General features: G+C 33.2%; 1 protein-coding gene across 1 annotated transcript in view; it reads right to left on the bottom strand.

Moving 5' to 3' along the window:
• Positions 1–14,462, bottom strand: part of Zdhhc8 (zinc finger DHHC-type containing 8) — a 41,929-nt gene that overhangs the window by 23,729 nt on the left and 3,738 nt on the right. The window contains exon 4 of the mRNA XM_072522148.1: positions 95–267. Coding sequence (XP_072378249.1) covers positions 95–267 — 173 coding nt within the window. The remainder of the gene's footprint in view (positions 1–94; positions 268–14,462) is intronic.

The raw sequence follows: 14,462 nt of genomic DNA on the forward strand, positions 1-14,462 counted from the left end.
AATTATTTCACTTACCATTCAAATATTTTCAAAACTTACAAAATAACGTTATCACTATTTAGAAAAAAACGCAATAAAGTACAAAAAAGGATACGCTACAATTGGTTGAGGTTTAGTATAGACATCCCCACTCTTTAGTATAAAGATGAGGCTCAACGTAAATATACTAATCATGTGTATACTTAATGATATGAGGAAGAAGAAGAAGAAGCGGTAGTTTCTTCTTCCGATACAATTATTGACCCAAGGACAGTGATGGTCAAATGTCTGAAAAAAAAAAAGAAAATTATTTCGTTACAGGATGCAAAATGATACAATAAATATTTATGCAAAAGTCGGCATGCTCATAATCCTTGCAGTGTTGTCAGATATTTATAAATTTCTTTGAAGTAGTCATTAAACACTTTAAGATTTAATCTATTTCTATGTACGAGCCCCTTCCCATATCAGTTGGCCCACCTATGGAATTTGCAGTTTAAGTCGATTACCATAAACAAATTATAATCTGCATGTTTTTATAAGTTCCCATATTAATTAATATGGAATTTTTATTAATATTTATTAAAAACATTGTCCTTATGGTTTTTTATGTATTTTCAACAATAAAAAACATATGTCAACATACGTTAATTTTTTCATAATTACGTTAAATCCAGAGTATATAATTATAGTGTATTTTTATGTATGAGAGAGTAATAAAACAATAAATTATGTATGCAAATCCCTAAACTGTTGATACGGGTGACTCAATGAAAAACAGATATTTGTCAACAAGTTTACAGAAGTATATAGGAAAACAATTTTAAATTGAGTATGACCACCAGGTATAAAGGTTGGAGCAGAATAGAATACAATAGTTGTGAGGGTTACTAATCCCTAAATAAGGTTGACAGTGTCGGAGTGATGGAGGTTAACAGGTACTAATGAATTTGCAAGAAATGTAAGATGTTTATTTTATTGGTTATATATAACCAATAAAAGTTTAATAAGTACCTACCTATTTGCAAAATAAAGTTTAATTCTTTAGATAAAATAAAACGTTTTATTTTAACTGAAATGAGTGCATTCCACGAAGTAAGGGTTTCAACAATCAAACATTTAATTCTTTAATTCCAGGAATCTACGACAGTAATTGACTAGATAATTACCTTCTAAACTTATTCCACAGAAAATGTGATAGTGGGTTTTTCCATTTTGTAGGAAGGTCCAAGTGGCGTATTCAAAATTCTTAACAGTTCACTAAAAGTAGGTACTTCAGTTGCAAGGTGCAGTTTATTGTGTATACTAGTGTTATGGAAAATTTGGAAGTGCCGTGTAAACGCCGAAAAATTGGTCCTCTAACAGTTAATGAAAAAACATTAATATTTAATTGTTTTAAATCATTTACAGACAAACGTTTATGTGAAAGTGTTGATGAGACCGTTGAGTTAGTTAGCAGTACACTTGGTGTTGGGAAATCTACGATTTACAGAGTTATTAAAGAAGAGAAATGTGGTAGTTTTCAAATGCCACGTAATGCTCCAGGGAAACCAAAATTTCAAATAGAATATCATTTTAAAGAAGGACTTCGACGGAAAGTGCATGAATTCTTCTTTAGACAAGAATTTCCAACATTGGATAAAGTTCTTGTCTCAGTTCGAGATGATAAGGATTACCCAGAAATGAGTCGAAGTACGTTATGGAAACTTTTAAAAGAAATAGGCTTCCGCTGGAAAAAGAATCCCAGAAAGTCTATTTTATTAGAAAGAAGCGATATTGTCATATGGAGAAGACATTTTCTAAGAACCATAAAGGAAATGCGAAACCAAAAAAGAAAAATATTTTATCTTGATGAAACATGGATCAACGAGGGTCATACACCAAATAAATTTTGGCAGGATGAAACTGTTACAAGTCAAAGGCACGCTTTTGTAAATAACTTATCTACTGGTTTAAACCCACCATCAGGAAAGGGACGCAGGCTGATAATAGTACACATTGGCAGTTCAGACGGTTTTGTTGAAGGTGGTTTATTAAGTTTTGAATCAACTCGTACCGGTGACTACCATGAAGACATGAACGCTGATGTCTTTCAAGAATGGTTCGAACAAATGATAGATCTTCTTCCTAAGAACTGTGTAATAGTAATGGATAATGCAAGTTATCACTCCAGACTTATAGAAGGACTGCCCACAACCAAGTGGTTAAAAAAAGACTTGCAGAATTGGCTGAGTTCAAAAAATATTACGTACCATCCCGGATCTATAAGAAAGGAACTTTATTCGTTGTGTGCCCTTCATAAAGAAAAATTTAAAAAATACGAAATTGATGAAATTGCCAAAAATCGTGGAATGACAGTACTTAGATCCCCACCATATCATTGTGAATTAAACCCGATTGAACTGGTATGGGCACAGATAAAGAGTGAAGTTTCAAGAAAAAATACCACTTTTAAAATTCATGATGTTAAACAGTTGTTTTTGGAGGCCGTAAATAATGTAAAACCTGAAAACTGGGAAAAGGCAGTAAATCACACTATTAAAGAAGAGGAAAAAATGTGGAAGCTGGACAATATTACTGATAAAATGATCGAGCCAGTTATTATAAATCTTGGTTCTGAAAGTTCATCTTCTGAATCTGATTTGGATTTGTAACAAGTAGCTGTAAGTTTTATATTAATATTTTTATTCATCTATTTAACATACCTTAGACGGTTTTAAAAACTCTTTTTTTCTTTTGTAATTTTTAAAAATTAAAAAAAAAATGTGAATTTTTTAAAACCCTTTTTAATGTAGACCAGTCAGTTCTAATATAGTGTGTGATAAAAGAGGTCACTTTTGTTTACATACACATAACACTTTATAACACTGAAATAATTCATTTATTTTTTACAATTATTCAAAGTAATTTTTCAATTAATCTTGAGCACGCCCATGGAGTGGTCGGAGCTACCAGTTAAAATTATGCTAATTACTCTCTCGTTCATAAAAATAAACTATAATGTCAAATGTATTTTGTAGTATTGTAAAGCTTTTTGCCGTTTGTGGATTGTACAATGAGTCGAGGTAAAGTTATCGATGAGAAAATTTGTTCAATCATGAGTAGATTTTTTAATTCTGAAAAATCCAATTCGGAAATCGCGAATATGTTGCAATTGTCACGCTATAGTGTAAGAAATATAGTCAGAAGATACAAAACTACAGGTTCGGTCGACACAAAACCTAGAAATGTACGAAAAAGTAAAATAACCGAAGCAGATCAAAGGGCATTAAGACGCATTGTAGTGAAAAATCGACGAGCAAATTATATGGAAAGCGTTTTATGAAGTGACGTTATTGGAAGACACGTTTCTATCAACATGTCAGCGAGAGGCCCACAAATTAGGATTTGGTACTTACAACATTACAACAAAAGAAAAATACACTAAGATGGTCAGAAGAGCATAAAAATTGGACTCAGTCGCAATGGGATTTAATACAATGGAGTGATGAGTCCAGGTTTGAAGTGTGTGTTGGAGACAATAGAACTCGCGCCATTAGAAGGAAAAATGAATCTTTTCATCCCGACTGTCTGAAGAGAAAAGTCAAATTTCCTGCATCTGGTATGATCTGGGGCAGCATGTAGTCTAAAGGTATGAGAAAGTTACATTTTATCGATGGGATTGTAAACACGGATAAATACATATTTGAATATTTTAGAAGAATCTCCACCGATTATGGAACACGGTTTAACATCAGTGGAAGATTTTGTCTTTCAACAGGACGGCGCAGGTTGTCATACCTCAAAAAAGAGTTTAAAATGGATTGAAGACCATGGCATACCACTTCTGGAATGGGTTTCTAACAGTCCCGACCTGTCCCCGATAGAGACTTTGTGGCGCGAAATGAAAACAGCTTTGAGAAAACATCCTACCAGGTCCGTCAACGAATTGAAGGAAAAATTGCAAGAAATATGGGATTCGTTTACATTAGAATTTTGTCAGAACTTACTAAAAACTATGCCTCGAAGAATTGTGGATGTCATTAAAAATAAAGGGGATATAACTCATCTGTCTAAACCAATTTGAGAGATTGCGGATTGAAACACTGTAGTTCGTTACCGTACCTGACTCACCCACGCCGCTTGAGCAGTCCCCAATATACCTGTTGCGAGGGTACGCGTCAAGTGCCTTTATTATTGAGACCATTCTATGAAAGACATCATTACCTGTGCCTACTGACTGCCGGCTAAGTACAATGCAGATTATCCAATTGTGAGTACCGACATTTTTACCTAAATCGTATAGAAGTTGATAGCGGTAAACTTTCACATTTTTTTTTGTTATTATTACATATTCTATGCGTTTTTTTTTTAATTATGATTATTCTGTTTAATCGATAGTTTTCATTACGTTATAAAATATTTTCTATAATTAGGAAATTCAAAAATGTTCGATGCATTATAACTTCTAAAATTTACGCTGCGCTTTTATTTTTGTTCTCTAAAATTTAATTTTCTTATCAATCTATCGTTGGACTAACTGATATGGGAAGGGGCTTGTATACCTCCAAACTTCACGAGCGGTACGAAGGGAGGCTATTACTATCTAATAAACCAGTAAATTATTTTCCACACAAAAATTTTATTAATTATCTAGTAAATTTGGACGATTAATTTGCTCTAATTAAACAACTGCCAAGAGATAAGATAAAGCAGATAACTGATTTTTTTTATTATCTATTTAATTGATGACAGTATGTAGATAGGATTAGTTTATATAATTGCTATTATATTTTTTAGCTGTATATCGAATACTAAATCAATGGAAGAGGACAAAGACTTAAAAATCACTCAAATATGATGGAGTGTGTAGAAGAAGAAAGTGTAAGAGATGTTTAAAAAAGACGATAACCCATTATAGTGCAAATTCTTGCCTATGCTGATGATATCAATATTGTTGGGTGTAAGAGAGTCATATGTAGCATTAAAAGAATCAGCTACAAAAATGGGTTTAATAATAAACACCAACAAAACGAAGTATATAAAAATAAGCAGGCAACTACAAATACTACGGCCACTTGTTATAGAACACGGCGCCATCGAAGCAGTGAACGAAGTTGTATACCTGGGAGCGCTCCGTAACACTGAAAATAATACTACCGCAGAGATAAACCGCAGAATTTGCAAGGCCAACAGATGCTATTTTGGGCTCAATCTCCTAATTTTTAATGTTTTAACTCAATTTTTGTCGTAGCTGCATTGCAGCTCATATCTGACACGTACTAATAGTGTACGCGAGATATGACGGCGAGATAGGCAGCCGTGCGCAGTTTCAAGTTCTTTCTTGTTGAAATTCTGAACCACGTAAAACACTGCTCGAAGTTAGAGGTTATTTTTCATAGTAAAAACGTTTTTTACGGCGAGAAAAAATTGAAATTTATTGTATTGTGATATTATATATCTGCTTAGGTAAGTACTAAAAATTAAGAATGTTGAAAGTCTTTCGAAAACCCCAAAAAGGGTTTGTGCTATATATGGCACACTATGAAGTTATGGAGTCATTGATTTTTTTTGTAGATATGGATCCGAAACTCTTTTATGGTACAATGAATGCAGTTAGAATTCCAAATAGTACTAATAGTGTAGAATCAGATCTCTCCGATGAAGCCGACACAAATGAGATAATACTGTGTCAAGATAGTGACAATGAGGAACGTGAAAATTTACCAAGCAATGTCAAGGAAACTGTCATTTCTGCCACATCCTCAGATTCCTTAGGTGATGATACTCCTTTGTCTAAAAGACTACGATATAAAAGGAAGAAATCTCATAATTGGGTGAAAGGAAATCTGAGAAGATCAGAAAATGATACAAAATTTACTGGTTCTGAAAATTTACCTTCTTCGATTTTAGAATTAGAAACTCTGGTCCAATTTTTTAAGTTTCTCTTTCCTGATAGTCTTATAGAGCATATCACGGACCAATCAAATTTATACTCAGTGCAACAACGTCCAGATAAATTAGCTAATATAAATATGTATGAAATAGAACAATTTATAGGAATTACTATTTACATGTCGATAATTCAACTTCCATCAACAAGACAATATTGGAATTCCAATATTGGCCACCGAACAGTTAGCGATGTGATGAGCTTTAACAGATTCGAAGAAATAAAACGTTTCTTGCAGTTCAATAACAATGATGACATGATTGAAAATGATCAGCCTGAACATGACAAATTAGACCTGTTCTGAGCCAAATCAAAGAACGACTACTCATGGTTCCGAAAGAAAAATTTCTAGCTGTAGACGAACAGATTATACCAACAAAAGCGCGAAGCCAGCTAAAGCAGTATAACCCAAAAAAACCACATAAGTGGGGCTTCAAAAATTTTGTGCTGAGTGGTATTTCGGGATTCAGCTATGACTTTAATTTGTTTGCTGGTTCCCAGAGTAATATTGTACCTCTAGGAGCACCAAATATTCAACATCAACATTACAAGTTGTTTTTTGACAATTGGTTCACCAGCATACCTCTTATAATATATCTGACCAAAGAGGGCATTTTAACTTTGGGAATAGCGAGACTTAATCGTGTTCCTGGAGTTGTGATGCCAGCTGAGAAAGAAATGAAGAAGTGCGGCAGAGGTCATATGGTAGAGAAAATAGCCAATATAGACAAGTTGGATGTCAGTGTAGTGTCCTGGTTTGATAATAAAATCGTTACTACAATGTCAACATATGCTGGAAGTGAACCAAAGGGAGAAAAAAGAAGATTTTTCAAACAAGAAAGTATACATAAAATGATACCTTGTCCTAACAGTGTCCTAATCTACAACAACTACATGGGAAGTGTAGATCTCCTTGATTCCATGTTAGGATTTTATCGTTTAAAAATCAGGTCGAAGAAATATTATTTACGAATAGTTTTTCATTTCATTGACATGACAGCCGCGAACTGTTAGTTATTAGCCAAAAGAGCGAAGAAATTTGATTTACCCCTTTTGGATACCAAACTAGCAATAGCCGATGCTCTATGCAAAGCCGGAAAACCAATTAAACAGAACAGAGTAGGAAGACCGTCAAGTAGTAGCATTCAGTAGATGTACGAGAACAAAAAAAAAGGGACCCACTAAAGAAATACCCCAAGAAGACATCCGTAAAGATGGGCTCGATCATTTTCCCTATTGGGATGAGAGCACTAAGTCAAGAAGCAAATTTCCAGGCTGTATAGGGAAAACATATATAGTGTGCATAAAATGCACAATACCGTTATGTATTAATAAAGAAAGAAACTGTTATTTGCAGTTTCATACTGTATAGTATATATACTCGAGCTTCAAAATAGTTTGACTTTAATATTACATTGTTGCATGATGTTGATGTTCCATATTTGGCACCAAAAATTTTTTTTGTCAAAGTTTTCCTCGTAGCTAGATTTTTTTCAATATTTTTACGTAAAAATGGAATTAAAATTCTTATCTGAGAATTTATTTTGGACAAAAAACAAAAATTCACGCGGTAAAGGGTTAAACCCGCAATTAAATCGATAAATACAAAACTAAAACTCTACAAAACAATAATAAGCCCAGTCCTAATATATGGATCAGAGACCTGGACTCTAACAAAAAAGAATGAAAACATGTTAGGATGTTTCGAAAAAAAAAGTAATAAGGCGAATCTATGGAGCAGTGAATGACAATGCAGTGTGGAGAAGACGATACAACTTCGAACTTTATAGATTATACCCGGAACCTGATATCGTAAAACATATTAAGATAAGACGTCTGAGGTGGATAGGGCATGTAATGCGGATGGAACAAAATGATCCAGCTAGAAAAACGCTCCTTGATAGACTCATTGGTCAGAGAAGAAGAGGAAGAACAAGGTTCCTTGATAACATCGATGAAGACATGAGAAATATGGGAATACGTGCTTGGAGGCACGTAGATGGATAGGAACGACTGGAGAGAAATTATTGAGGAGGATAGGACCCACGCAGGATTGTAAGGCCAGAATGATGATGAAACAATCACCAAAAATGACCTTTAGGATCAGGAGTAGTACTTGATAAGTTCAATTGCATTTCTGAACCTGCAATCTACTGGGTATTTTTTGATAATTTACGTACCAGCAGAAATTTATTAATTAATCTACAAAACTGTGGATATCGAACAAAAAGAATCTTGCAGAAAAATAGATTATCGAAGTGTTCTTTTACAAGATACAAAAACTCTTGGTAAGCTCACAGAGACGTAAAACAATTTCATCAATATTTCCTTATTTAGAACAAAATTACTGATAACTATGCATAAGATAAATTTTGAAATTAAAAAAAAAACAATTTGGGCGTTAATGGGTTAATATCGAAAGAAGCAACAGCATTGCCGATGCTTATTATAAAGTGTCTTTCACCATCTGCCAGTTTAAAATTTGTTTCTCTAAATTATTAATGTCATACACTTTTCTGCTTTTAAAATTGCAACATTTCACTCTGTGATTTCTTCTTGGACGTAAAATTGGGTCACAAGTACACCTGGTTTCGTTTTATTCTACGAATCACAATAATTATGTTTATTTCATGATTCACCCGAGTGTAAAATAATGTAATTATAAATTGTTTTTTTGTTATTAAAGATAAAATAACTCGCTTGTTAATTGACCGAAAACTTAACATCACTGTTAAACTAATTCATTAAAAAAATACTGTATAGAGATTAAAAAGCATGGATTTTTAAACGGTAAAACATTTCGAGAAATATTGGATTCTCGGTGTTACTTTTATTTTGTTTCACTGAAACAAAATTCACTGAAATGACAATATAGACAATATCGCATTAATTTATTTATCAAATTTTCAATTATAAAATTTACAATAAAATCAATATATCAATAGCAATTCTAACTATACAATAATACTTGTCGCCTATTACCTCACCTTCATCGACTACGAGAAGGCATTTGACAATGTTAAACATGATATCATGATGGAACTACTACATAGGGCCAACATTGACCAGAAGGAGATCAGAATTATTCAGAATCTATACTGGAACCAAATGGCAAAGGTGAGGATTGATCAAGACCAATATACGGATGAATTTGAAATCCGGAAAGGTGTCCGCCAAGGCTGCATACTCTCTCCGATGCTTTTTAATTTATATGTTGAAAATATATTTGCGGAAGCATTAGAAGACACGGAATTAGGCATTAAGGTGAACGGCATACCAATTAGCAACCTACGCTATGCGGACGACACAGTGATTATAACTGATAAATTGGAAGATCAGCAGTTATTACTTGATAGGGTGAATAGCATAGGTAAAAAATATGGCCTCAAAATCAACATTTTGAAAACTAAATATATGGTCATTAGCAGAAACCCTCCAGAAAACCCGATAATATGCATAGGTGACGATCGCATAAAACGCGTGAAAACTTTTAAATACCTTGGCACCACAATCAATGACCAATCGGATCCACAACAAGAGATAAAAACCCGAATACAAATGGCAAGACAAGCTTTTGTGAAATTCAGACCGCTCCTATGTAATCAAAACCTACATTTCGAAATACGCTACAGAATGGTCAAGTGCTACATATGGTCCATCTTGCTTTATGGCATGGAAACGTGGACTTTGAAAAAAACATCTATCAACAAACTTGAAGCATTTGAAATGTGGTCATTAAGAAGAATGATGCGCATACCTTGGGTGGATAGAGTTCGAAACGATGACGTCCTTAAGAGAGCCGGCGTGGAAAGAGAACTCTTTAAATTAATTAAAAAACGCAAGATTGGTTACCTTGGGCACATATTGAGAGGAGCAAAATATGAAATACCACAGTTAATTCTACAAGGGAAGATCGAAGGTAGGAGAGGAGCCGGCCGCAAACAATTATCCTGGTTAAGAAATATTAAAGAATGGACAGGAATACACAATACAGGCGAGCTGTGTCACGCCGCCAAGAACAGAATTCTAGTAATGAGATAGTCGCCTACGCACTTTGGTGTATGGCATGTTAAGAAGAAGAATAATACTTGCTCAATTCTGTGAATATGACAGGTATAGCAGGGGCTCCTACTACAGTATAGTAATCGAATAGCTATATCAATTCCCAAAATTTGTTTAAAAACTTTGTCATGAACTCAAATTTATTACAACTGATAACTGAACCTACAACGTTTAGAGTCAACAATAATCCTTCAATTTTAGACTTATTTTTCACAAATGACGATCAATTAATTTCTACACTTGAAGTGTCCTCCCCTGTGGGTCTTTCTGACTACTCGATTATTACTGCTCACGTTCAATTTAACACCGCCTTGCAAAAATAATTTCGTAACGTATGCCACTACTGATTTATTTAATATAAACTCAGTTTTATCCCAGCAACTGGCAATCTATTTTTCTTAATCACTCTGATCCATCGTCAATGTGGGACCCTTTTCTTCATACTGCTATTACAACAATTTCTGATCATACAACAGAACGGCAGCTATACAGAAATCGACTAAGACCTTGGATTAACCTCTCAGCTACCCATTTAATTCCACATAAACAAAAGCGAAGATATAAACTTACTGGTTCCCTTGATGATTTTCTCGCCCACCGTAATTTTTCTAACCGAGTCAAACAATCTTTGCTAAAGTTAAAAACATTACTTCAAAAAGCTGATGGGTATTTATGCTCTTCGAATCTTCGGAATGTTTATCGTTATTCTTTTCTCAGGGTTTTACAGATGAACCTGAGTTTCTTCATCAAGAAAATGTCATCCCTCACCAACAACATGGATTTATCAAAGGTCGTTCAACGATCACAAACTTATTTCATTGTGTAAATGATTTTTCATTATCTTTAAACAATCGAAATCCTGTCGATGTAATCTACTTAGACTTCTCCAAAACTTTCGACCGTGTTCCAAAACGTCGATTACTAGCTAAATTGGATCACTATGGTATCCGCGGAAAGTTAAACATTTGGATTCAAGATTTTCTACCCGGCAGATACTTCAGGGTTCGTGTTGGGAAAGACAGCTCACTAGATAAGCCAGTCAAGAGTGGAGTCCCACAAGGATCAGTACTTGGACCGCTACTTTTTTGTGTCTAAACTAGTGATCTTCCGCTCATTGTATCCAGTAAGGTTTCCATTTACGCTGATGACACGAAATCATATGTGAATCCAACTATTAACCAACATGTTCTTCAACAAGATCTTGACGCAATATTCAAATGGTCCTCAGAATGGTTACTTCCGCTTAGCATTGAAAAATGCGTTGTTTTACATATCGGCAAAAATAACCCATCACTGCCGTACTTTATTAATGGACATCTCTTAAAACTCGGTAACCTCCCACAACGATCTCGGAGTGATAATTAATAGTGACTTAAATTGGTCTGATCACATAGTGTCGATCACTCGAAACTGTTTTTGATCCGTAAATGTTTTACACATGTTTTTATCTGTAACCTCTGTTAGTAAACTTTACTCAATATATGTTAGACCTTTTCTTGAGTTTGCGGGACCAGTGTGGAATCCAGAACTCATTCGCGATAAGATCCTACTTGAAAATGTTCAGCGTAAAGCCACAGACTGGCATACGGCCGTGTAAGACCTAACTATGAAGATAGACTATCCATGGCTCATCTTACGACATTCGAGCAGCGACGTCTTCAAGGTGATCTAATTATGTCCTTCCGTATTTTAAAACATAATTTTGGGAACCTAAACACCATATTCACTTTGAATCAAGACGAAAGATTAAGAGGCCATCGATACAAATTGAAAAGGGAACAAACTACTGCAAGGTCCAGGGTGAACTTCTTGCCAAATAGAATCTTTAATATCTGGAAGAATTTGGATCAAGACACCATATCGGCAACTAGTGTTAACATCTTTAAAAATAAACTTGATAGCGCTATATTTGATTTATAGGATTGTTTTTTTTTTTTCGGATAGCATTATTTATTTATTTATTGTCTCACAATTCAATATTTATATGATATACTTAATTGTTTAACTTTACTTAACTTTATTATAATTTCAGGAAAATTTTTGACATTGAGAGCATTGAATTAAATTACTATTGTATGTTTTATTTATGTTATATTATAATTTATTTATTGTATATTTTATGAGCTCTCTTCTTCCATATTGCATTGTAAGCTGTTTTATCTATGGAGAAAACCATGATGGAAATGTTCTTTTTGATAATTTTTTCTGTGAAATAGTAATTTGAATAAAAAAATATATGACATAAAAAACATTAACCATATCATTAACTGTGTGATGTAATAATAAATCATCCCAATATACCTGGCTCAAACAGAGATTTAATAATGACAAAATCAACTGACTTAATAAAATAAACCATTCTTAGGAGTGCTTACATTGGTGTGATCTACAGAACTGTTAATTTGGATGTTGAGTGAAGGATGATAGTTATCAGCTATTAATAAGGGTTCATCACTAAAAGTAACAATAGTGTTCTCATCTGTAGTCAATATTAGATCTAATCCATGTTTTTTGGAACTTTATTCACCTGATATAAAGCATGGAATGCATTAAGGGCCAAATGCAAGCCCAAATAAGGACCAAAGGGCGAATGCACTAAGGGCGTAATTTTTTAAATGTGAAATTATGTATTTCACATGTAATTTAATGTATTTTCTTACAAAATATCTTAATAAACCTTCATTTTTTTATATTCAATTTTATTAGTCATATACAAGGTTTGTCAAAAAATGTGTTTTTTGTTCAATAGTAAAGTATCTTGATTTTTGACAATATCTAAAATTACTATAAAGAAAAGACGTTACGTTACGTTACGAAAAGATCATGCCTATTAATGCAATACATTTAATAATGATAAATTTGATAAAACAATTTTAAATAAACTTTTATGTAAAAATCTACTGCTATCAAAACAATTATCTCTTAATTTCTAAACACTGATAACTTTTAAATTGCTTAATCATCAGTTTGTAAAGTAACGATGCATTTAAAGGAATAACAAACTAATTTATTCTGTTACAATAAATACAAATGAATAATTGTTATCCTCGATTTACTCTAAGACCTGCACATATCCTTCATCTCTGTTCCTATTTGTAACCATCCCGTTACAAAATACTCTTCAAGTCATTTCTAACCGTACAATGAGTTCTAGGAACCACTTATTAAGTAATTATTCTCTCTAAATAATCACATGGCTGTTGAGGGTATACGTTTTGACTTTATATTGTTCTGAAGCTATTTTCTTGTGGCATTTTAAAGTAATTACTATTTATATTGAAATAAGCCACAATTAAAGGTTAAATTAAGTTTATTGACGTTTCAATTTCCACTTCGGAAATCGTTCTCAAAATACAAACATTTGTCATGTTTGTATTTTGAGAACGATTTCCGAAGTGGAAATTGAAATGTCAATAAACTTATTTTAACCTTTAATTGTGGCTTATTCCCATTTTGCTTTAAATAACTAAAAAACATATTTAATAGCCCTGTCTGTAATATCGTAAGAGGATGTAGCTGTTTGTGATTGGTATTACCTCATATGATGGTTAAATAAGACAGATGTGAGTTTATTAGAGAATAATACACCATTTTATGATGAGGAAGACTTATAAATTTAGCAATTCTTCCAAGCATGCCCACTTCTGGAGCTATTTTATGACATATCTGAATTATATGTTGTTCCAAAGTAAGTTGTTTATCTATATAAAATCCAAGATACTTGGTTATCTCTCGTTTATTAAATTTGAATTTTCCAAAGTTTAACTGCGTCTCCCTATAGGCATCCATATGTGAAATTATCATATAACTGCTTCATATTAAGTGAGAGTTTGTGATACTTAAGCCATTCTTCTATTTCTCTGAAGTTATTTTCTACATCAGTTTCTAATTTTCTGGGATCTTTATTGGCATACAGAAGACTAGTGTCATCAGCATACAGATACAACATGGACTACAGCAGTAAATTGGATAATGAATTCATATAAAACAGGAAAAGTATTGGTCCCAATATAGACTCTTAAGGAACTCCACATGCAATATCTTCTGCTGTACGTAACACATTGTTATATATCACTTTTTGTATTATGCCACTAAAATAGTCACAAAATCAAACAAGCACTAAAACAAGTATGTCTTGGTCTACTGTATCTGCTTTTGCAAATCCAATGATACAAATGCAAAACTTAATTCTTTGTCTAATTTGTTGTATGTCAGTAGCAGCAGAGACTTTGTTTGAATCATGTCTAAAACCACATTGTCTGTTAAACTAGTAGCTGGATGAATCAAAGAATTGAACAATTTGGTTATTTACATATGATTCCAAGATATTTGACACAACTTTTAAAAGGGATATTGGTAGATAACTACTAGTCCTTTACTTTATACAATAGTACCACTATTACCATTTTCATAAAATTTGGGATTAATCCAGTAATAAGAGGGAAGTTAATTAATTTAGTTATAATTGGTAGCAGCTCCTTTCAAACTC

Source organism: Diabrotica undecimpunctata, chromosome 2 (genome assembly GCF_040954645.1).
Source record: "Diabrotica undecimpunctata isolate CICGRU chromosome 2, icDiaUnde3, whole genome shotgun sequence".
In the NCBI taxonomy this organism is placed as follows: Eukaryota; Metazoa; Arthropoda; class Insecta; order Coleoptera; family Chrysomelidae; genus Diabrotica; species Diabrotica undecimpunctata.